This window comes from Mus caroli, unplaced genomic scaffold, assembly GCF_978045245.1.
Source record: "Mus caroli unplaced genomic scaffold, Mus_caroli_1 scaffold_11, whole genome shotgun sequence".
Taxonomy (NCBI): domain Eukaryota; kingdom Metazoa; phylum Chordata; class Mammalia; order Rodentia; family Muridae; genus Mus; species Mus caroli.
The window spans coordinates 64,865,578-64,890,995 of record NW_028227266.1 but is presented as its reverse complement, the minus strand read 5'-3'; the positions used below and the strand labels follow the sequence as shown (position 1 = coordinate 64,890,995).

At 47.1% G+C, this 25,418-nt stretch overlaps 1 protein-coding gene across 1 annotated transcript in view; it reads right to left on the bottom strand.

Annotated features, from left to right (window-relative positions):
* The window catches only part of Dapk2 (death associated protein kinase 2), a 113,188-nt gene that overhangs the window by 46,780 nt on the left and 40,990 nt on the right, over positions 1-25,418 (bottom strand). Inside the window, exon 3 of the mRNA XM_021172263.2 lies at positions 2,902-3,123. Within this exon, the coding sequence (XP_021027922.1) occupies positions 2,902-3,123 (222 nt within the window). The remainder of the gene's footprint in view (positions 1-2,901; positions 3,124-25,418) is intronic.

Genomic DNA, 25,418 nt, shown 5'->3' with positions numbered 1-25,418 from the left:
CACACACATCTATAAACCCCATACATCTGTCATCTCACCACTGAATAGGCCTCACTAGGAGTGTCACGTGGTCTAGAGCAGCCTGGATACAGTGAGATGCTGTCTGAGAAAAATACCAACAAATAGATAGTTAAATTCTGCAAATGAATAAGTGGACACTAACACTTATGTCTAACCACTGGGCTAACCTGCTGTCCAGAGAGGACCCAAATGCTAAGAACTTCTGATGAGCCCAACAAGAGTCACCAAGTCCAAGAAAAAACTTCTGAATTGCTCCCTTAGGAACCCCTCCCCAGGGGGTCCTTCTCCCATTGGAAGTCTTCCTCTCCTGGAAAGTCCTCCTCCTCTGGGAAGTCCTCCTTAGAGCCCAGCAAGCATGGTCTGAGCGTGGTCTTTACAAACTTGGCTCTTTTCTAATTTCATAAACCCTTAGTATTCCTCTGCCAGACATGCCAAGCACAATTCAGCAACCTGGAAGTAAAGGAGACAGAAACCGTGGACAGCTAGAACTCGACAAACATAGCAAGTCCTGGGAACACCTGTGTGGGGACTGATATTACCCATGGTGCACCTGCACTCACAAGATGACAGTATATAAGTTCAGGCTGGTCACGAGCCCTACTGGGAGAGCTGGAGACAAAGCAGAAGCACATCGTACCCCAAATGCTGGGCTTCCACAAACATATGGGAATGGATCATTTTCCCAGAAGTTAAAGAAACACCAATTAGCAGGCAGAGGCAGGCAGATTTCTGAGTTCAAGGCCAGCCTGGTCTACAGAGTGAGTTCCAGGACAGCCAGGGCTACACAGAGAAACCCTGTCTTGAACTCCCCCCCCAAAACAAACAAACAAACAAACAAATGCCAATTAAAATGACAAGATACTGATTTGTAACTATAAAGATGAATAAAGAAAGATACTTTTTTTTTCTTTCGAGACAGAGTTTCTCTGTGTAGCTCTGGCTGTCCTGGAACTCATTCTGTAGACCAGGCTGGCCTCGAACTCAGAAATCCGCCTGCCTCTGTCTCCCAAGTGCTGGGATCAAAGGCATGCGTCACCACCGCCCAGCAAGACATGTGTTTTAAAACAGATGTTCCACGGATGCCAAGGCTGAAGGCAAATAGAAACACTGTCCTGTCCCAGCATCCTTTGGAAGTAAAGTCACCAAGAACCTATAACTGCCCACCTTTAACTTAATCCTCCACTCCTGGAGAGTCAGCTGAAATAACTAATTCAAAAGAAAAGAGGCAGACCATTGGGAAGAAAGAGTTCTAGCAGTAAAGTTTGGAAAGGATAAAAGGTGGAAAATTGTAAGCATATGTCCAGCAATAGAGAAGCACTGATGTGTAATTTAATGAAACATGATATAGTTATTTAAATAGAAAAGCAGCTATATATGGAATTTTGTTAGTTGGAGAAAAAAGTGGAACAGGAAATTGTAAAATTATATACAAAGTGATAAGGATTGAGAGAAACCACAGAGAATCACAAGTAACTGTTTGGGCTGGAGGGTTACAGATGCCTTTCCTAATTCCTGTGGGGTTTTGGTTTTTTGTTTGTGTTTGTTTTTATGTTTTTTTTTTTTTTTTGTGGGAGAAGGGGATAATAATAAACATTTAAAGAAGTGACTCTGGACTTCCCAGGAAGATGGACTTATCATTGTCTGCTGGGAATCAGGATGCTAACCAGTGATCCTTAGCCTTAGAGTGTACACATGACTTATCATCTCTGGGGAAGAAGAGGAAGGCCTTCATCAGACTCCTGTCTTGGTCAGGGAGACACAGGCAGTAACTAGTTCATTTTGCAAAGGGGTCCATAGATGAAACGAGAGGACATCGGGCCCTAGAGAAGAGGGGATTATTGGCAATTCTATGCAGTTAAACACAGAGGTTGATAATGCAAGAATCAAATTCAAGAGGATGTAAATTCTCTAAATTAACTAGTTACATCTTCCAAGGTATAGGTAAGTCTCAAACATCAGGTTGTCCGTTCAATCTGGAGGTAGGTATAGGATACTCCCTGGTTCTTGGGTGACTTGCCCACAGTCACAAAATCAAGAAATACTGAGACAAACACCCCACTCCTCTGTGGATTGGCAGGTGTTTACTAGACGTTATGAGGCTCAGAACACTCCTGTCCTGGACTCTTGCTGATCAGTAGGCTGGATGAAGCTATGGTGACTTGTGCCACAGCCTGACTCAGACCCTACTACCGACCAGGCTTCACTAGCTCAGGGACATCAGATGGTTAACCAAGCTGGAGTCTTGGTGTCACTAAATTCCACCAGCCACTGTGAAGTCCTTCTCAGCCATCCAAGGCTGCACCTCACGTGTGAGGCTGTGTAGATGGCAGTCTCAGCCTTGCTATTTCCCAGCTATGGGATGTTGACCTTCTTGGTGTTCTCATCTGTAAAATGGGTATGCTAAGAGTCTCCATGACTATATCCCTATGAGGGTGAAATAAGGTGAACAGAGTGAACATAGATACCTCTCTGAGTTAGTGAGACTGCTTTAAGCAGGACAGAGCAAGATGACAAATATGGCACCTTGCAAATACAGGGGTATAGCTAGGCTCTTTAAATGGACCGGTGAGATGGTCCAGTGGTTTCTTCTCTTTGATCTCCAAAATCTAATGAAAGCAAGAGTTAGGTCATTATTTGTTACCCTTGCTACTTAGCATGTTCACCCCCTCCATCAGCTTCATTTCAGACAAAGGCTGAGGATAAGGGAGGCAAAAGGAAACTATCTACAGCTGACTGCATCTTCTCTGGGCCCGGTCTGGTTGCCCGCCCCGCTTCCCGACTTCACCGGTCCCAGTACCCTACACCCCGCTTCTCCATGTCATGAGTCCTGGTGCCCTACACCCCGTTCCCCCACGTCATGGGTCCCGGCGCCCCACTCACAGCTCAAGGATGAGCACCACGTCGGTGCGGTTCTCATAGACGTCGTGCAGCGTGATGATGTTGGGGTGCAGCACCTGCCGCAGGATGCTCACCTCCCGCTCGATTTCCTCCCGGCACACGCCCCGACGGCTGGCCCGGCTCTGCCTCTTCTTGATGAACTTAGCTGCATACTCCAGCCCCGTGCTCTTCTCCCGGCACTTCTTCACGATGGCAAACTGGCCACTGCGGGGACGCAGACACAGAGAAGTAAGGTGTAGACACTGGAGAAGTGGCCCTCATGGCCAGCTACCAAGACAATCAGCAGGTTACTTTACCAAGACAAAGGTGTGTCACAGGCCAGTGGCCCTGCCCGGCTGACAGTGAGTGCCTCAAGTAGAGCAGGGACTGAATTCCTTTCTATTCCTACTGGATCTTCACATTTTACTAAGAAGGATGTTAATGTTGTTGTTCCCAGCATATAAAGCCCTGGGAAGTGTTAACTTGGTTAGGTTGACATGGCCTTGTCCTTGTGAAGACTCATCTAGAACCCAGGTCTATAGTACCAGTTAAAGTCACAACATCCATAAAAACAGGCTGGTCTGGTGAGGCTCCTGATTGGGATGGGGGTGGGGGTGGGGTGGGGTAAAGGCCACTTGGCAAGGTTAATTATCATCATCATCATAGTGTGAACAGGGAGTTGTAAAATTTGCAAACTAGGGCATAAAGAGAGGTGAAGTGACTCATAACTGAATTAACAACAGAACTGGACATCAAAGCCAGCCGCCCACACAATTTCTCAGGTTGTTACTGGAGACATGACCTGGCTCAAGCTCTTTGAGACAAGGGCCATGAAATGGTGATCCAAGCAGCCCTGAGCCAGCTTCCCTAAGTGCGCTGAGTGCAGCCTTATACCTCTCCATCTCAATTCAGGCTGTGAGCTGGGACAGACATAAATCCCTAGTGACTGCTAGTGTCCCCTCCTTACCTAACTCTGAGGTCCTCCCTCTCAGCCTCCGTTTTGTCCCATATTGTTCCACCATCCCCCAAATGCCTGAGTAGCTCAGAAAGAGTTCTTAATCTGATAACGGCTTAATAAGGGGCCTGGTGGATCAAGAGCCCCGATGCACGCACTTAGTGGATCTGGTGTAAAAGTTACACTTGTGAGAAACTCTGGGCATTTGTTCCAACCTTGGAAAATGGCCTCGCATTTAAAGCATCCTATTTTTAGAATGTTCTTCAAAGAGATGATCTTCTAAATGAACTGGCTGACACAAACGAAATGAAGCCGAGCAAGCAAGCAGATAGCCGAGAGCTAAACAGCCTGTCATAGCAGGCACTTGAGAGATGTCGCCAAAAACAAATTCATTCATCCCTCCACCTTTGCCCTTCACTCAACACTGTCCGAGCATGTACCCTGTGCTGGATGGTAAATAACAGGGGACAAAGGCAGAGGCAACAGGTGCAGAGGGAGCCCCCACCCCCAAGCGGGAGGTCCCTAGGAGCTAGGCTTGGGGTCAAATTTATATTACGTGGACCACTAACTCTAAAGTTTCAGCTATCCGGGCTCTAAGTATTGGCTCTGAGCTGTCCACACACTGGGGGCTGGCACAGGTGGAAGAAGGCCAGAGTGAGCACATTCAATGTGATCTCTAACACAGATGGCCACTTGGAGCCACTCTAAGTGTTGGGGACATAAGGTCCCTGAACAGGTGCCAGCAAACACTTGACAAAGCTTTTGGTCCCAGGTGGCCTGAGTCTTAGCATCAGGGCCAAATATTCCTTTCCTTCTGGTACCTCAAGGGCTGCTGGCAGACCTCCCATTTCTGGGTTCCACTAACTGTCCCCCCACAATCCTCAATAAGTAGATAGATGGAGAAAGTGAAACCTCAAGGCCTTTAAGTTGTATACATGCAGGTGGTGGCACAGGAGCAGGTTTGACACCCAAATCCCCCAGCGCCCAGCTTCAAGCCACACTATGCAAAGACCTGGGAACACAAAGTCACAAAGCAAAGCTAAAAGCGTCCGGTCACCTTGACATCCATCTCCTTGGTCTTATGAGGGGAATGGAGACATCTTTCTACCACATGGCTGAAAAATCCCTTAAGTTCTCATAAAGTGAGTGTTTGCTTTTGCCTCTTGGTTTCTCCGGGAGAAGGGGGTGCAAATGAGAAGCGAGTAAGGCAGGCTTACTCTCTCTCCCTCCAAAAAGAAGCATTTCAAAAGTAGCAGACTAGGACCAAGCTAAACACCAGGCAACTGGAGTCATCTTGGGGCCTTTCGTCTCTCCTGAAGGGGCCTCAGCTCAGGCTTTGGGAGCAGCCAGAAAGAGAGCCACAGTCTCAGGCTACCTTCCCCTTCCTTGCCTTTAGCTGTTTGGGGGAAGAACAGAGAAAACTTTCCACTTGGCCCAGGATGCAATGACTGGGGTCTGGAAAACTGGGAAAGGTTTCAAGGTTAGACAGACCTGCTTCAGGGACTTCTTTGCCTGGTCATGCGGGTCAGGCCACTACCTGCTCTGAACATCCTTTTCCTGACCTATGAAATGCGAGTCATGATTCACTGTTAGACAGTTGTAAAGGAAACATTTGAACCCTTGGCTCACCGTCCGTAGGAACAGCTGGCATAGATGAGGGCTGACGAAGAGATACCTAGGGCTGGAAGTCACTGCTTCAAATGGTCTGGAATGCACGGCCAGGGAATCAGTGTAATTTTAAAAGCACCCTTCCCCCTGATGCCAGTGTACACCCAGATGTGGGAATACTCTAAACAATTAGTTGACTCTTTTGATGGAAGAGCAGTAGGGCTCAACCTTGGCAGCATTCTAGAGGCCCCTGGGGAATTTTTAAATGAAGGAGGTCTAGATTTCAAGTCCAGAGATTCTGAGTTAGGTCTGGTCTATGACCTGGAGATGAAGATACTTAATTTTTTATCTTATTCTGGTTTTGTTTTTTGATATAGAGCCTGACTATATGGCTCAGACAGGTTGTAATCTCATGATCCCTGTGCCCTAGTTTCCCGAATACAGGCACCCCTGTGCTCAGCCCCTTGGTGGCTCTCTTAGTTAGCTGGGCTATCTCTTAGATATCTTAGATATCTTAGGTATCTCTTAGATAGCTGGGTTATCTCTTAGATAGCTGACTTAGAACAGCTCTCCTTTGACTGCTGTGATAGTAACCAACTATCAAAACAGAGGCATAGGTTTTTTAGGATCCCCTGTGAAAGAGCCTGCTTCTACTGCCTTTATAGGTATCAGTAGTCAAGCTGCTGGCCTTGTTTTGGTTTGGTTTGGTTTGGTTTTGGTTTGGTTTGTTGAGACAGGGTTTCTCTGTGTAGCCCTGGCTGTCCTGGATCTCACTCTGTAGACCAGGCTGGCTTCAAACTCACAAAGATCCATCTGCCTCTCATACATCACCACACCTGGCTCATATTTTCTGGCTTTATACAAACTGGTCAATATACTGATGAACAGTGTGGGGGAGGGGAATGGGAGGAGTTAGAGAGGTGAGAAATGATGTAAATACTTCAGTGATTTTTTTTTCTCTTTTTTTGAGACATGGTGGGTTTCTTGGTGTAATAGTCCTGGCTGTCCTAGATGTCACTCTGTAGACCAGGTTGGACTCAAACTCAGAGATCCTGCCTTTGTCTCCCCAGTGCTGGGAAAAAATGCATAGGCCACCCCCACCTGGGTAAAGAGTGGAGATACTGGAGATTTCACCCAGGTAACTCATACATGCAAAGTATGCACTCTGCCACTGAGCTACATCCCCTAGCCATTGAAATTCTTAAAAAAAAAAAAAAAAAGAACCCACAACCCTCTGTGTTTGTGGGGTGTGTGTGTGTGTGTGTGTGTGTGTGTGTGTGTGTGTGTGTAGAAGAGACAGGAGAGGAAATCACTCTAGGCTTTAGCAGTTCACAAGCATAGTGGGCTATTCCATGATCACTGCACATGCATAAAAGCAGAATCAGAGATAATCTTATTCTACCCATCAGAGGGCACCTGTAGACTCAAGAGTAGGTGAAAACAGCTACAGGACTTTGCCCCACGAAGGCTCTACGGCCAGAAGCTGAGGTCCTCACAGTACACAAGAAACCAAGTTAGGGGGCTGGTGAGATGGCTCAGTGGTTAAGAGCACCAACTGCTCTTCCAAAGGTCCTGAGTTCAAATCCCAGCAACCATGTGGTGGCTCACAACCACCCGTAACAAAATCTGATGCCCTCTTCTGGAGTGTCTGAAGACAGCTACAGTGTACACATACTAAATAAACAAACAAACAAATAAATAAATCTGAAAGCAAGCAAGCAAGCAAGAAAGCAAGCAAGCAAGAAAGCAAGCAAGCAAGAAAGAAACCAAGGTAGGATATGGGGGTGAAGGGCAAATAGCAAGGGCTCCTCTAAGTTAGGACAGAGCCACTCAGTGTAAGATGCAGGGAGAGAGTAGCTGCCATCCTTGCTCAGCCAACCCTCTTCTCAGGCAGAGGGCTCAGCTCCCCAAACACTCCACACCTGTTAGGGCAGAGCAGGTCACCAACAGATAGGCCTAGCTATAGAACTTGGCTGGGCCTGGTTGCACCTCACAAGGTTTCCCTGTTATCTGCCTAGGAACCCCATTAAAAGAAGTATATTTTTAGATGGCATCTCAAGGTTTGGTAATGTCCCAGCCCAATATCCAACACCACATGAAAAAGCCTGACTCAACCCTCTCAGACTCTGCACTGCCAAGAGAGAATAATCCCAGATGACCCAAATATCATACCAAGAGATAGATTCATAAAGTTATGTGGGTACTGTTACATGTGCAGCTGTTCTCTATAAAGGTTAATTTCTACTGTAGGCTTTTATAATTATAGGTATTTAAGTATACTTAAAATATATAAGTATAATTTAATTATTACTTATTTATTATTATTTTATTTAATATTCTTCTTTTTTTTTAATACTTGAAGACACGATCTTGATTCCATTTTCTAGACCAGAATATTGGGGGAGCCTGAAAGATGGTTCAAAGAATAAAATACTGCCCGTGCAGGCTTTATGATTTGTGATTAGATCCCTGGAACCCTAGAACCCAAAGATATGTGGAAGAAGAGAACTGACTCAACAGTGTGTCCTCTGACACACATGTCCATCACACGCCTCATATACACACAGTAAGAATAAATAAAAACGGGGGGAGGGGGTCAAAGAGGTGGCTCAATGGGTAAAGGTGCAGGCTGTTAGTTCTCAAAGACACACACACAGACACATCTCACTCAGTACCTGTGGCTTCTCCCATATCACCCCTCATCTTTCTCCCATCCTAATCCTCTCCCTCCCAAGGGCTGGTTCTGGCTCCCTTCCTCCAGCCTCTGACCCCTATATTACCCCAGCCACATTCTGGCTATGCAGTCTCTCAGTCTCCTGGTTCCCAGGAGCTCTGCTTGTTCCCCCTCCTCTCTTTTCTCCCTCTCCCTGCCCCACCTCTCATGACTGGGTTCAGCCTGGGACCCCCCAGAGGCCTCTGGCTGTGCTCTCCCTCATAGCTACAATAAACCTTCTCAGTTATATCCTAGAGAGGCCATGTCCTCATTTGTCCCTCACTTGTCACCAAGCCTCATTGGCTGCACTTGATCCCTGAGATCCAAATAATGGAAAGAAAGAACCAATTCCTGCAGGTTGTCTCTCCACATGTGTTGTGCAGTAGCACACACACACACACACACACACACACACACAGAGTACATCAATAACTAAATGTATGTCCTAAAGAATACTAAGGATTAAAAAAGGTGGGTAAGCACCTTGGCAGTTGGGTAAAGCGGTATAAACACAAGTCCTTGTCTCTCGACTCCAGCTTCAGGGTTCTCAAGGTAACTAAGCCTGCTAAGGGGTGCCAAGCAGTGGGGAGAGGGCCCACCCCAGAGGGAAGGTTTGGTTTGCAGTACTGAGGATCAAATCCAGGGCCTCACTCATGCTAAGCAAGCACCCTACCGCTGAGCTACAGTCTCAGACCTGATTTGTCTAACACTGCCAGCATGCAGAGATGATAAAAGGCAGGGTGACTTTTTTTTTTAACTAAATTTTATTGTTGATGTTAAATTCTCGAAAGACAACTCAACCCTTAAGCCACGCCTGCAGCAAGGGTAAGTGCTCCCACTGCCCACAAACTCCCTCCTCTCGCCTAAGCCACGATCAGCCAGACCTGTTCTATCAACTCCCAGAGGCCAGGTGCTGAAGTTTTGTGCATCCTATGAACAGTGGGTCTAACTCATTCTCCTTCTCAATCAGCTCTCCGGCATCCATGAAGTGAGTGCCCCAAAGCCACCAGTTTATCAGGTGGAGCAGGGGCAGAGAGAGATGACTGAATCTTAAGGTCCTAAGAACATCACCCCGACAGAGGGTTCTTCCTCCTGCTTCCCCTCAGCCATTACCGCAGTTCCTTTTCTCACCCTGCAGAACAATGGGCCACAGTTCCTCTGGAATTACCCAGCAGTCATTCAGGGCCATAGGGCAAAAGCAGTGCTTTGAAACTTCCACTCAAGGGACACCAGGTGCAGCCCAAGAGAGGGAATAGGACCTTCAGCCAGTGCAGTCTCGGAGACAGGAGCAGGTCAACTTACAGTCCCCAGGAACTGGATCAGCCAAATTATAAGGGGTGCACAGCCACTCTGGAGATGACGTTTCTGAGGCCTCTTTGCACTCTACCTGGCTAGGTTCCAACGCTGGGCCTCTGTGGCTGCCCCACACGGAGGCCCTTTCCTTATCTCCCATAACCGCCCTCCAGCCACGCTACTCCCATGAAATCTCTTGGCTGAGGCTATGGGTCAGTGATAGAGTACTTGTCTAGCATGCCCCATGTTCAGGGTTCAATGGCCAGTACTGAAAAAACTGTGTGTGTGTGTGTGTGTGTGTGTGTGTCCCCACACTGCTGTAGCCACTAACCTGTTTCTAATCTTATATATGTAAGTCTATAAACTACAACCACTCAAATTCAGAATTTAGAGTCCAAAGACCCAGGGTCTATTTCCAGTTTTGCTGAGTTTAGCCAATCATGTAAGTCTCCCCCTCCGTTTCTTCGTACCTAACACAGACAGGAATGTTGCAGTTTTACCACATTGTAATGTGAATGAAAGGAATCTGAAAGTTCCAGGTAAGGCAAGCTTCCGTGGGTGCAAATCCCCATTTCCCTGTAGCCACTGAATCACCATAGCTCCATTTCCCAATCACGGTGGGTTCAGGAACTTGACTTAACCCCGATGAACCCCAACCTCAGCTTCAAAGTAAATGGTGCTGGAAGGCCATTGAAAAGCAAGGTTCCTCTGGTGGGACAGGACACCCAGAAAGACAGAGAATACTTCAGGACACTGGTATCTAAGTCAAGGCAGGCAGGAAACCATATAGTCAAGAAGGCAAAGTACATTAAAGGAACACAATATTGTCAGAAGTCAGAGCAGGAAGCAGGTGAGAGATAAAGGAGGGAGCATAGCTTTGCCCAAAGCCAGGTGGATGAGTCAGGAGGGAGACAGGGAGGGTGCAGCACCCACCTACAGCAGGTGGGGGTATCAGGGAAAACAGAAACAGCAGCCAAGAGGGAACTTGTAAATGGAAGAGGGCCCACAGCCATTCAAACAGGGCTTTTCTTCTGCCTAAGGAATGTTTTCCCTGTCCTGGGCCACATGGCTTAGACAGTTCTAGGCTCTTGACAATGGCTTTCACATTTATTTGGGTGTGGAGATGCCTCTCTCAGGCAAATACTTCACAGAGTACAACAGGTAAAACAGATAAGACACCATGTTTCTTTGTTGGGGGGAACACTCTGAGCCCACCCATCTACCACCCCCACACCTACGAAGCCTCCTCTTTAGAGGCTCTGTGGAACCCCAAAGCTCCTGGGAACCCAGTTTGAGAAGTGCCTCTTAAACCCAGAAGCATGAATGTAGATGATCTCAAGGGAGTTTCCAGATGCAAATGAACACAAGAGAAGTAGAACACACTGAGGCTCTCCCAAATCATCTAGCCTTTTAAGAAGCATGCTCACCAAGGCAAACTCAGGGCCAAGAGAAAGAAACGTGGGGCAGGAGAGATGGCTTGGCTTAGCAGTTAAAAGGAATACTGCTCTTCCAGTGGACTCACGTTTCGTTCCTACCACCCACAATGGGCAGCTCACAGCTACCTGTAACTTGAGCTCCACGGGGGTGGGGTGGGGAGGTCTGATGCTCTCTTCCAGCCACTATGGACACCTACATTCACTCGTACATACACATAAATAAATACTAAAATAAATCTTTTATTTTATTTTTTTATTTTTCAAGACAGGGTTTCTCTGTGAAGCCCTAGCAGTCCTGGAACTCACTCTGTAGACCAGGCTGTCCTCAAACTCAGAAATCCACCTGCCTCTGCCTCCTAAGTGCTGGGATTAAAGGCATGTGCCACCACTGCCCAGGTAAATCTTTTTTTTTTTTTTTTTTTTTTTTTTAAGGAATAAGAAATATGTGCAAGACAAGGATCAGGAATTAGAAATCTCCAGGGAACTTAAGCATGACCTACAAAATGTCCCCAGTCCCTAGTCCCCAGTCACAGATGCTGTTCTGTGCAGGTCTGTGGCAGCTGCTTTCATGGGTTAGCTCATTTAATTCTCTGGCCCTACAGATGAATTTCCTTCCTCTGTCTTTTTTTTTTTTTTTTCCTGTCAGAAAAAAAAAATTCCTAAAGCACAAAAAGGAAGGAATTGTTGAGCAGAGCCAAGTGGCTCTGAGGGATGGTTACTGATTTTGAACCATAAGCACATTTTCACGCAGCTGTCAAATGAACGGGGGTGGGGGAGTGGAAGGGGGAGTGAGGGGAGAGGCACAGACACAAGTCCTAAAATAAAATAGGCCCAGTCCACATTAGACTTGACTATATAGGGAGGTATTTTCATTGAAAACTTAGCTCAGCCCTCACTCAAAGTTCCCTTAGAGTTTAAAGACTAGCCCATACAGAACAGATCCTTAAATGTGAGCTCGGGCTGTCCAGGATGGAAAGGACAGAGGTCCGATGAGCTGACTCAGTGTACATGGTGACCTGAGTTTGAACCCCAGAATCTCCTCGTTGGAAGGAGGAGAACCAACTGCTGCACAGTTGTCTGCCGACACCCACGTGTGTGCTGTGGCCTGTAGCCCACCCCATAAACAACAGCGACAGATTTAAAGAAAGCAAAAGACTTCAAAGAAAAGATGGAAAATCCAGGATGCTTTGCCTGTTGCTGTGGAATATAAGGTCATCCCTCATTAAATGCTAACACACTCAGTTTATCTTCTTGAATACCTCCCTCCCAACCTGCACACCCTCCCCTCTCATGCAGGCAGGCTCTCTGGTAAACCCTCCAATTCTTCCACACTTCATATAATCTGACAGGAGACTCCAAAGAGTTAACCTAATCCCTTCTCTGAGTAACATGTTCACATTTTAATGACTTAAAAAAAAATTAGTAACAAGCTTGGGCAAACATTGGGCACGTAAAGAAACTACTTAGAGACAAATGGTTCTACACTCCCAAAACTCACACTGGGTAGATGTGCCTGTGTGTGTCGGTGTGCTCAGATCACAACCCACTTTCTTCTGGAGATTTTGGTTGTTTGGTTGGTTTTAGTTTTTGTCACTGGTGCAAGCACATCCACCTATATCCCAGCCCTGTACACTGAATGCTAATGCCCAAGACATTCTTGTCCTGTAGCACAGGCTACCTGCAACTTACCATTCTCTCCCCTCCACCGCCCTTGTGTGCCGGGTTAATGGCCAAGGAATTCTGGTTGAAACTCAACTGTTAGCAACCTAAGGGTAGGTGCTATTTCCCAGAATTTCTGTGAACTATCTTTCTTCCTTCCTTTCTTTCTTTCTTTCTTTCTTTCTTTCTTTCTTTCTTTCTTTCTTTCTTTCTTTCTTTCTTTCTTTCTTTCTAAAGAATTATTTATTTTAGTATGTGAGTACATTGTAGCTGTCTTCAGGGCATCGGATCCCATTACAGATGGTTGTGAGCCACCATGTGGTTGCTGGGAATTGTACTCAGGACCTCTGGAGAGCAGTGAGTGCTCTTAACCACTGAGCCACCTCTCCAGCCCCCTCTGGGGGGTTTCTATTCAGTTTGCTTCCACGCCCATTATTTGGCAGTCACCTCTTCTCAAAACCAAGTACTGTGAAGGCCACATGTGAACAAAGACAGATTAGGCATCTTGGCTCTAACACAAAATTCCAAGCTGCTTTATCTCTTGTGGCTTTAGCTCTGTCATCGGAAAATAACCTGCTGGACCAAATATCTCTTTTGGGTCCCTATCCCCATCCCATTTTATCCTGTTAAGATGCTCTGATTCAAGTCACTACATCACATGTATAGATCAGTAAGAAACACAATTCAAAGATGCACAAGCTGCTACTAGGTTTCAATCATGGGCATAGAATGCTGAGTCTGATCATATAAGCCAACTAAATTTCAAGAGGCAGATGACCAGAGCTTCAGGCCAGCAGAGCAGATCTCTGACACTCTGAGATGTCCATGTGCCATCTACGAAGATGAGTCCAGGCAAACATGAAGCATTCTAACGGCAGAAATACTGTGATAGCAAATGACCTGGACATTCATTCTAGCCCTCAACTCTCGACAAGCTCTGAGAAGCCAAGAGAATAAGGACTGCCATTTCATTGGGTTCATCCCAGCGCCGGGTACAAGAAGGCTATGTAGCCAGCAAGTAGAAAAATGCTATTTCTAAAGAGGCAGGAAGTGTGGTTGGCGGCCTTGCTCCCCTCAGACAGCCCATGATGTTACACGGCACTTCACTATCAGATTTTCTTAAAAAAAGAAAATGTTCATGATTTTTCAAGTTCATAAAAGTTTATTATCTTTAAAATAGAATTATACTCATTAGTGTGTCTCTGTGTATGTGGAAGTCAGAGGCCAATTGGCAGCAGTCACTTCTCCTTTTGGGCTCCAGGGATCAAATTTAAGTCACCAAGCTTGGTACCAAGTGACTCTCTGTCTGCTGAGCCTGCTTGCTGGTCCACATGTTCATTATTTTAAAGAGGAGGAGGAGGGAGATGAAGTAGAAGAGAAATATGGAGAGCAGAAGGGAGAGGAGGAGGGAGATGAAGAGAAGGAGGACAGAGAGAAGGAGGAAGAAGAGGAAAGGGGAGAGGATGAGGGGGAGGGGAAGAGGGAGCACAGGAGGAGGAGGAAGAGGAGGAGGAAGCTAAATATTCCCTTCATCTTATCTTCCTGAGGTGAGGTGCTATCATTTGGGGATCTGATCTCTTAGAATTTCTGTTTTTAATGAATACCCTCTAGTCATCGTCTTCATCATCATCCTCCTCCTCCTCTTCCTCTATCTCTTCTTCCTCCTCCGTCTCCCTTTTTCTTGATACTGGGGGATGAAGTTAAGGTTTCACGTGTGCTAGAGAAGCCCTTCACTGAGCTATGTCCCCAGCCAGCCCTTTTCCCTCTTTTTATCTTGAGATGGTCTCATAAACTCACCAGTCAGGCATTCAATCCCCTCCTGAGAAGTCAGAACTGCAGGCCTGCCCCACTAAGCCAGCTCATGTTAGAAGGAAGATGATGCTATATATACAACGTCACATCTTTTTTTTACTCTGTGTGTGTGTGTGTGTGTGTGTGTGTGTGTGTGTTGCTGCTGTTGCTGGCAATAGGAACTGGCTACTCAGCCAAGGTCGGCTGAGATTCTAGTATGTGCCACCATGCTCAGTCTTATTGTCTATTAACAATAGACGGTGGACATTTCTCTAATTGTCCTATTGGGCTCCTTGAGTTTTTCTTATTATTTGTAAAAAGCTCTTTACATGTTACTGATACTAGACCTATCAAATATGCTCAAATATTCCCTTACTTTCTGATGGCAGAATCGTTCCAGGCTTCCCTCTTTAAGGGAGCACTAGGTCTTTGGGCACTCACACGGAGTCCTTTCCTCAAAGCCACTGCTCCTGGCAATGTGAAGGCCAAATGAAGGCAGAACTGGCATCTGCACAGGGTCTTCCAGCAAAGTCCAATGGCCTACGACTAACCTGACTCCCTTTTTAGATATAAAGCACCTCCATCCCTGCCTTATATATCAGATTGTACAACGTCCTTTCGGGTTGTTGGTTTGTTTGTACTGGTTCTACTTAAAAAAACAAAACAAAACAAAAACAAAAACAGGGTCATGCCATGTAGCCCAGGCTAGTCTCAAAGCCATGGCAATCTTTCTGCCTAAGGCTCTGCTGGTTTTACAGGTGTGTTCTACCACACCTGACTTGAAACATTTATTTGAAGTGGGAGAGGGGATGTTTCCTAAGCACAAAAAAAAGGTTTTAGCATGGTTGCAGAATTGCTAGCCCTCCATTTGTGCCTGGAAAGGCTTGGTCTGACATCTAGCCCATGGCAAGACCTAACCTCAGCTCCATCTTGCTCAGAGAATCCCTGGGCTGCAGAGGAAGGGGATTTTGACTGAAGTGCTCTGATTCTTTCTGGTATCTGAGGTCCATGGGAAAATTCCTCCCAAAGCAGACAGTAGCCTGAGAGTGATGAGGTAGGTGTTTGGCAGAGCGTTGGGACCATGCTCCTGAGCTAGCTTTGTACGTATGGAGTACCCATTGTGTGCCTAAGGTAGGAAGACAGTAACCCTGTCCTCAAGGACAAAGGACAGTAAGTTCAGCAAAGGGAGACCTTCTGAGGGGAGGGGCAGGTAAAGTCCCTCTTCCAGTATTTAATGGTTCCCTTTGGATAAGGGATAGGCCTTTGTTCATTGTTGTATCCCAGTACCCACGCTCAAGACCATCCATTGAGCTGATATTCAGTAGGCATTATAGATGCTAAAGTACAATGATGAACGATAGCCACATTCGGGTCATTCGGGATTTGACAGCCATAGCAGGAGCATGCTGGTCCTCAGAATGTTCCTGAACAGCAAGAGCTGCTATGGGGAGGATGCAGAGCTGACAGAGAAACCACCCGTTGTCCTCGTGGTCATAGTAATCTTGGCTACTTCTGGATGGGCTTCCAAGAAACGTCCCTGGGTCTCCACTGAGGCAGGTCCATCACCCAGAGCAATGCCAGGCGGGCCTAGCCTCTGGCAGAAAGTCTGAATTGGAGAAAACATCGTAGCAGATGGCCCAAGGGAGACAGTATGTCCTTTGGCTGTCCTGGGTCCAGACATGTTGAGACGAAACCTGGCTCCTCCCTCTGCTCCTGAGGGAAGCCTAGACCTGCTAATGCTCAAGATAAGGCTGGAATGTGCCTGTCTGGCCAGCCTGGGCTTGTGTGACAGCCAGGAACTGACTGTGCTTGAGTCTTTCTCACTGAGGGTAGGGGGAATTTTCCTGGCATATTGACGGGTAGGAAAGGGCAGCCTGCAATCATGATAGAAATGTCTGCTCTGAGCCATGAAATTTAGCTTTATCAATCGGAAACCATTCCCCAAGCACCATAGGTCTTCTAGACTCCAGGACTGGCATGCACTATGCTTATATATCTATTTACTTACATAATCCATCTAAAGATTTAGGATTTTTTTTATTGAGATAGGGTCTCACATAGCCCAGGTTAGCCTCAAACTCACTCATGTATCTGAGGATAACCGTGATCTTACGTGCCTCTCTCCAGCTCCCAAGTGCTGGGGTTACAGGCATGAGCTGCTGTGCCCTACTTTACATTCATGTAATTCTAGTATTAAATTTCCTCTGCTGTTCTACAAGGTAAGTGTGTTCTTTTCATTACATAGGAAGAGAAACTGAATCTGGAGGCGTTTATGATTCTTAATGTTTCCTTGTGTCAGGTGCTGCCCAGGGCACTCACGGAAATCAACACATTTAATCTTCATGACAACTTTTGAGGGGGTTGCCCTCCCTATCAAAGGACCAAGAAATTCATCCAGCACCCCACTGCCAGCTAAAAAAAACAGAACCATTGTGCAGTTTTCCTCAGGATCCATTCCACATCTGAGCCCTCCATACCCTGGGAGGACAGCTTATTAAGCTTTGTGATACCAACATGGGTTACCTCAGCCACCTGAAAGCAACTGTGGCAAAGAGGAGGTTGGGGTGGGGTAGGGGGTGAAGCTCAGCAGGAGATGAAAGGCAACATTAAAGGTCAGGGCTCACTTAGGTCTCAGTTTAGGTAGAGAGGGAAAATATTATTGGGTGTGACATGTACCCATCCTGTGCCCGGACAGTTAGGCTTGAAGGCAGTGCCAAAGCTCAGACAGACTCCAAGCACACTTAGAGGAGCCAGGTGGGAGTGGCAGCCCCAGAGGCGCCCGAGAGCCGCTAATTGGCCATGGTGATGACAGAGGAGATGGCACAGCCGCTTTGACAGCCGCTTTGAGCTGCCTGCTCGGCAGAGGCTCTGGCTGCTGCTGGCAATCTGGGCAATCAGGGCTGTGTGGGAGGGGAGTGTGGAGAGAAATCTGCAGGCTTCTGAGAGGACTGGGGCCAGGTCCTTCTACCTCCACCTTGCCCTCTAGGCTTATGGGCATGGGGCGTCTGGGTGTGGATCTACAAAATCCAATCCATGTAAGGGTGGGGTTGAGGGAATGGTTTGGGAGAAGAAGTGAGCTGGGTCCATTGAACTCCTGTGGGAAACGTCCTCCACTCTGCAGTCAGTCAGCACGGCCACTGGGATAACTGTAATTGATTGAATCATGTTGTCATTCTAAGAGATGGGATCTCATGCAGACCAGGCTGGCCTCCAACTTGCTATGTACTGTAGAATGGCCTGGCACTTCTCATCTTCCTGCTCCCACCTCTCAAATGCTGGGGTCACAGGCATGTGTCACCGTACCCAGTTTATTCAGTAGTAGCTATCTAATTCAGGGCTTCGTTCATGCAAGGCAAGTGTTCTACCAGCTAAGCTACACCCCTAGCCCCTGTTTCAGTGACCTTGCCTTACAGTGCCTCTGGTGCTGACTTTAGCCATGTGCACAGTCACTGTCTCCCCATGCTTGCTTCCTGAGCTAGTGGACCCCATGTAGATAGCAGTGTAAGTCGTCCTTAAAGTTCCTCCTGGTCATGTGCTCAGGATAGAGCAAACATAACAGGAAGCACACAGTCAAATTCAAACTGGAACAGAAAAATAAAGAAAATTAAAAGCAGAAGCCAGGGATGATGGCGTGCACCTGCATTCCCACCACTCGGGAGGCTGAGGCAGGATCATTTTACGTTCTAGGCAAGCCTGGGCTACATAATGAGCCCCTACACTTATTTTGTTTAAAAAACTATAAGCCCTCTAAGGATTATGATTTGGCAAACTGTGATAAGGCCTGGACGCCTGAATATTAACACATTCCTTAGGAGAGCCTGAGAAACACCAGTGTGGAAGGAAACAGACCCAAGATCTAAGCCACCAAGACAACAAAGGGAATTAAGAGAAGAAAGGGTGCCAGCTTTTCCAAGCAGGTAATTATATCATAGTCATAATTTCTGAAAGAAAGCCATTATGGGCACATTGTAACAATGCGTACTGCAGGCTGGGCATGGTGGCACATGCATATAATCCCAGAACTTAGGAGGGAAATGTAGGAATATCAGAAGTTAAAACCAAACTTTGTCTACATGGTGAGTTCAAAGCCAGCCTGTGGTCTATGAGACCCTTGCAAACAAGCAAGCAAGCAAACAAACAAACAAGCAAGCAAATAAGGATCTGTTCCATGTGGAACATAGACGATTACTGTGAATTTGAATCCATCTTGAGTTACATAGTGAGATCCGATAGATAGATAGATAGATAGATAGATAGATAGATAGATAGATAGATAGCAAGCCAAGCATGGTGGTGCATGCCTAGCATCCCAAAACTTGGATTTCAAAGCAGAATATACAAAATAGATCAAAGTAAAGATGCTTTGGTTGAAAGGGGAAAACACAGTCACTTGACCACTATGCGCATATGCATGCATCCACACATGCACACGGCCATATATATGGAATAGCCCCTAAGTCTATACCACAGGGCAGTATGAAAACTACAGTACTACGGTGGGCCTCCCTTCTACCATAGCCTCCTGTGTTCAGTGGACACCTGTGATAGACAGCAAGAAATCTCTTCCCCATCCCCAGACAGACACATAGGCTGCAGGAGGACCTACCTAGCACTGACCTCAAAGGTTTCCCTACACCTTCTGGGGGCATCATCTACAAAGAGGGAGTTCTAGAAAGCCTCAGAGGTTCCCTAAGGGGTAGGTTCTGAACTGGAGGGACCAAAGGAGAGGAGGACCCAGTGTTAAAACTCATAAGACCACAAATAACTAACAGTTGGGTTAGTGGTTATGTATCCATTAATATCAATTAATTGCATCCATTCCTACCAAAAGGCAGAACTCAGCTAAGCTAGTAAACTAAAGGAGTGTGTCTCTGTGTGTGGTGTGTGTGTGGGGGGGGTGTATCTGTGTGTGTGGGGTGTGTGTGTGTGTGTCTGTGTGTGTCTGTGTGTGAGTGTGGGGTGTCCCACTGTTTACGTGGCTAGCCTGGATCTTGCTATATAGACCAGGCTGGTCTCAATCTCATAGTGACCACTTGCCTCCGTGTTCAGTGACATTAAAGGCATGTGCCACCACACCTAGCTTGCTAAAGGAACTTTTATGTGGGAGAAAGGAAGAGTACTCTCGGTGGCAGGAGAGAATATGGTACAGGGGAGAGGAAAGAATCTGAAAGCCTCCCAGGGGTGGGAATATGGGTGCTGTGTGACTTTCCCTTTCAGCCAAGGCATCTTTGACTTCCTTTATATACGCTGCTTTAGGCTCTGAGGTCCAGGATGACAGACATGCACCGCCATGCCTCACTTTTCATTACTGTTATTACCCAAATACAGTCTCACTATGTAGCCCAGGATGGGTTCAAATTCACTGTAACTATCCATGCTCCATGTGGGTCCTTAGGTGCTAGAGAGCAGCATGTGGGTATCCAGAAACCAGCAAGCTGGGCATAAGTGAGACAAAACAAGTCGGAAGAACATAGCAGGAGCCGGGCGTGGTGGTGCACGCCTTTAATCCCAGCACTTGGGAGGAAGAGGCAGGTGGGTCTCTGAGTTCGAGGCCAGCCTGCTCTACAAAGTGAGTTCCAGGACAGCCAAGGCTACACAGAGAAACCCTGTCTCAAAAAAGAAGGAGGAGGAGGAGGAGGAGGAGGAGGAGGAGGAGGAGATAGCAGGAAGGGGCTGAGCTTACATTCTCTTTGAAGAAGACAGTTCATCTTCTTCTTCAAAAGTTATAAGTCAACACGCCTCACTTCCACCCTCTGGAAACAACAAACAAAAATGTACCCATACCCCAAAACCATCCAGTCTGCCTGCATTCTGCCGCCCTGCACGAACAGATACTAACAGGAGGAACTGACCTGTTCTGTTATCTCTAGATCACTGAGGGGCCATGGGGAAATGCGGCATGCCTCTCAAGAGGATAGTCACCATATTGATGGTGCAAGCTCCTTCCTTCCTCCTCCCAACCCCAGATGGGGCTCAAACACTCACAGTGTGCTTCAGCCCCATCAAAATTCAGAGCAAAGGCCCAGGCTGGGAAGACAGCAGCCTCTTCCCACCAGATGTGGATGTGGGCCTGGACCTTTCAGAAAACCTTGTGTTAGGGCTCAAATAGGTCAGTACTGTGCTTGGTCCTGCGCTGCGGTTCCTCTCCTACCCCAGCTCCGCACTCTGGCACCCTGAGAGCACTGTTCGCCTTGGTCTTGTAACACAGTGTTCACCTGGGAGCTTCTCCGAAAGGCAGAGCCTGAGGCCTTGCCCACCCCTGCTGAGTTAGAATCTGCACGGACTTCTATGGTCTGCATGCACATTAAATCATGAGAAGCAGTTTTGACAAACAGGGAGGCCTGAACCCACTGCCTAGTGAAAACCTGGGTACCCTCAGATTCACTCCTAACCCCTTCGGTTTGGACCCTCTTGCTGAAAACTCTGCTCTCCTGCCCTGGTAAAGCCAGTATCGTGAGCAAACAAATTAATATGTAGCTGTTGAATGACTCCTGTGGGTGAGAAAAACTTCGACAGGAACCACCATGCAATGGCTTCACCTAAGCTCTCTAGCTGCACACCCAGAAGCCCTGGAAGGCTGCTGAGGACGGGGCTGCTGAGTCCTGTTCCAGGGGAGCCAAGGTCGTGAGCAGAAGAGTACCAGCCTCGACATGGTAATTTCATGTCACAGAGTGGAAATATCACAGCTCAACTGGGGCTAGCTGCTGTTTACAGGAAAGGATAGGAAGTGCTTAACGTTTTCTAGTGGCAAGGTTCATCAGCAACGCCCTTGATTGGACTTTCTTGGAAATAGGAGTCAGCTTTCTCAAGGGAGTAATGCCTTGTCCATGTGCTCTGACTAAATGCTTCTGAAGGCGGCAGGTCTTGAAGGGTTTTCCACAGCAATTTGCACACACCATGATCAGTAAATGTTTTAAATTAATGAATTAATAGATGAACAGATAAATGACTAATGAGAAAGGTGATCAGAGCATATCCTAAACTCCCAGCCTCAGTTTCCTCTTTTATACGATGTCTGCCTATGGGAGTCTGATGTGAAGCCAACGTGATAACAAAAAAGAGATCATTTTAATAAAAGACCCAACGCAGAACAGCATGCACAGACATATAGCTAACTGGGAGAGTGCCAGCAAGATGGCTCAGTGGGTAAAGAGGAGGCTTGCTGCCAAGCCTGGTGACCTGAATTCAGTCTCCAGGACCCAAATGGTTTAAGGAGAGAACAGACTCCAACAAATTGTCCTCTGACTTCTACATGTGACAAACCTCTGTCCCTCAAATGAACCCATGCCCATCATTTCATCTCTAAAGTGTCATCCCAGCTTTAGTGCCAGCACTCAGGAGGCAGGAGCAGGCAGATCTCTGTGAGTTCAAGCCCAGCCTGGTCTACATAGAGAGTTCCAGGCCAGCCAGGGCTATATAGGAGTCCCTGTCTCAAAAATAAATAAATAATAGACAAACAAACAAACAAATAAAGTTAGTGAACAAAGAAATAAGTAAGAAAGTAAGTGTCCTTTCTGCTGGGTGTAGTACATACTCATGCACCCATTACTCAGAAGGTAAAAAAGCAAGAGGCTCAGAAATGTAAGATTGCCCTCAGCGTCATGGTGAGTTTGATGCTAACCTGGGCTTATGAGACCCTGCCTTGAAATCAATGAAAATTATTTTTTAAAAAATTCAAATGTCATTCCTTACAATCTTGATTTTTTTGGGGGGGGGGACAGAGAATTACCTAATGGATGAAACTAGGAGAGAGAGAAAGAGAGAGAATTATGAATGGAGCTGAATCATAAATGAATTCTTCATTAACTCCCCACCACAGGAATTGTGGGATCTGGAGGCTGGGCAGGGAAGGGGAGACACGATAAGAAGTAGGGAGGAGCCAACCCCGGAAGAGAGGTTGCCAGGTGAGAAGGTAAAGGCCCCGTTCCCCAGGCTCTGCTTTTTTTTTACTCCTAAAGGGCAACTCAGGTCTGGAGAATATCTTGGACTCTCTCTCCAGTGACGAGCAAAGCCAGCAACACTCCAAAGGGTGTGAAACTAATCTCCATCCACAGGAAGGTTTATAAGCAATGTGCTCCATCATAGCCACTGTGCAGCCTTGGCAGAGGCCTTTGGAGACTGCAAGATAAGCAGTCTGTGAAGACTGCAAGATAAACGTCCTATGAAGTGTCTGACGTTTCCAGATCACAAACCTACTGCTTCTATGCTAATAGAAAATGGAGTCTAGAACCTGGGTTTAGCCTGCTGAGAAAGCAAGAGCCAACCAACCATATTCCCCGGGCCTTAGTTTAAGGATGACGAGGGCTTGGGAGATGACTCAGTCAGTGAAGTGCATATGCACGAGGGCCTGAGTTTGGATCCCTAACACCCGTAAGGGGCAGGCACAGCAGTGTGTGCCATAATCCTAAACTGGAAGATCACTGGGGTTTGATGGCCATTCGATCTAGCCGAGTCAGCAAGTTCCAGGTTCAATGAGAGACCTTGTCTCAAAAAATAAGACAGCAACAAACTTAATCTGATGGGCGGACAGATGCCTCTGAGGGAAAGAGTACTCGCTGCTCTTCAGAGTGCCCATGTTCTGTTCCTGGTACCATGTCAATTGGCTCGCCACCACTTATAACACCAGCTCCACAGGATCTAACACCCTTCTTCTGGCCTCTGAGGGTACCCAAAACCATGTGTGCATACTCCTACACTCACACACACATAGACAGAAATAAAATAAAATGTTAATAAAAGACACCCAATGCACTTAGGAAGCAGAGACAGGTGGATTTCTGAGTTCAAGGCCAGCCTGGTCTACAGAGTGAGTTCCAGGACAGCCAGGGCTACACAGAGAAACCCTGTCTCGAAAAACCAAAAAAGAAAAAAGACACCCAATGTCACCTCCCTCTGGCCTCCACATACATGTGCACACCACACACACACACAAAGGAGACAATGAAACTAGACTATAATTCTCAATTAGCCATGGCTAACATTTAACCAGATAAAAACAGAATTAAGAATTAAAGCATGTGCTACCGCACCTTGATTTAAAATTTTTTTCTTTTATTTTTTATTTTTTGGTTGTTGTTGTTATTGTTGTTGTTTTAATTTTGAAACAGGGTCTCTCTATGTAGCTTTGGCTGTCCTGCGACTCACTATGTAGACTAGGCTGGCCTTGACCTCAGAGATCCCCCTGCCTCTGCTTCTTCAATATAATGTCACTGTCTCTCTGAACCTAGCAGGTCTAGATTCATTAATTCAAAGAGAGGCGATAATCTTAATATATCATCATGCTAGTTAAAAATTTGCCTTATGATATCTTTGCTGAGATGAGACAGCTCATCTTAGACAAGAAGAGCTTTCTGAGCAGGGTGGGGGCAGTGCATGCCTTTGATCCAACACTTGGGAGGTGGAAGCAGGTGAATCTCTGGGAGTTTGGGTCCAGCCTGGTCTGCAGAGTGAGTTACAGGAGAGCCAGGGCTATGGGGAGACACCATCTGGGGTGGGGTGGGGTGTTTGGGGGATGGAGAAGGAGGAGGAGGAGGAGGAGGAGGAGATTCTGAGAGTTTAGGCTCCTAATGGAATTCAGGCTTCCAGAGACTCCTTCCACCCCACCCCCTCCCCATATTTGCAACAGGTGGAAGTGGGGGTCTTTGCTAGTCTCCACAGACTCTGATGGCTGGCTGAGGGAAGGGACTCTTTCATCACATCTACGTTCTGGGCCCTTTGTATTGGAGATGGGCTTTTGCACAGACTCTGAAGAACACACACAAGCACACCGGGCACGTGCAGACTTGCATGCAGCACTCAGGACACAGGCCAAGGATCTAGTAACTCTGAAAGCCTCGCCCTCCCTTTCAGCAGCCAGGGTTTGTTCTTTGACCTCAGATCTTGGCTTCAGTGCCAAAAGCAATGTGTGCCCGCCTTTCTTCTCTTTAAAACATTAACTCTTCCTACTGCCAGGTCGCCTCTGAGGTGAGACTTTTCAGAAGCTTTCAGAGCACTCTTACGAGCCCTCCTAGCACCTGAGTAAGGAAGGTGGCTGGGAGAGAAGCCCTCATTCCCAAACAGGGAAATGGATCCCCAAGCTTTAGCTGTGCTTCATGCTGCGTCACTGAGGCCTAAGATCTGACCTTAGGAGGACAAGATCATGTTTCTGACAGGACAATGGCATGCTGCCACGGAACCCCCGATGCACCCTCTGGGGGTCTTCTGCAGCTTTCTCAGGAAAGCCAAGCTCACCTCAGGAAGGACACACCATCCTTTCATGGCAAACCATCCTATCTGATTTCAGGCTCAGTGTGTAAAGCCACGTGCTTCAGACAGGGAAGTAAACAGCCAGTAGAAAGCAGAGCAGGCACTTACCCTTCTTTGACCGAAATCCCACAGGCTAGCCCAGGAACTCCATGCTAGCTCAGGAAAAAGTACTGTTGTGTCTTATAAAAAGAACCAGGACGTGTTTGATAGAGCCAGGTATGGTAAGGTGAGAGAGATGCCTCGGCGGCCCATACTAAGGCATCCCTTCCCCTGAGGTACCAGCCACACATGGGTAGAATGTAAAATGGAGTTTATTGAGGGCATGGGAAGGAAAGTGAAAGGGGAGTAGAGACAGAGAGACAGAGACAGAGACAGAGACAGAGGGAGAGGGAGAGAGGTGGAGGAGGAGGAGGAGGAGGAGGAGGAGGAGGAGGAGGAGGAGGAGGAGGAGGAGGAGGAGAAAAGGCCAGCCAGGAACATGTGGAGAGAGGAGGGGAAGGGGGGAGGAGGGAGAGGAAGAAAGGGATCAAGGAGACAAGAGAGTCAGAGAGAGAAGGGACAAAGAGAGGGAGGAGGGGCCAAACAGCCCCTTTTATAGCAAGCCAGGTCTACCTGGGTGGGCGGAGCCTAGAAGGAATGCTAACTAGTACATCTACTGGAGAAGGAGTGGGAAGGGATGCCTACAGCAACTCAGAAGGAAAGAGGATGGCTATGTGACCTTCTGAGACAGAAATGAGGCTGTCTGCCCAGAGTCTCTTCTGCCTGAGGCCAACAGCAAACTGGGAGACAGATGGCTGGAGGTAGGAAGGGAAAAACTGAG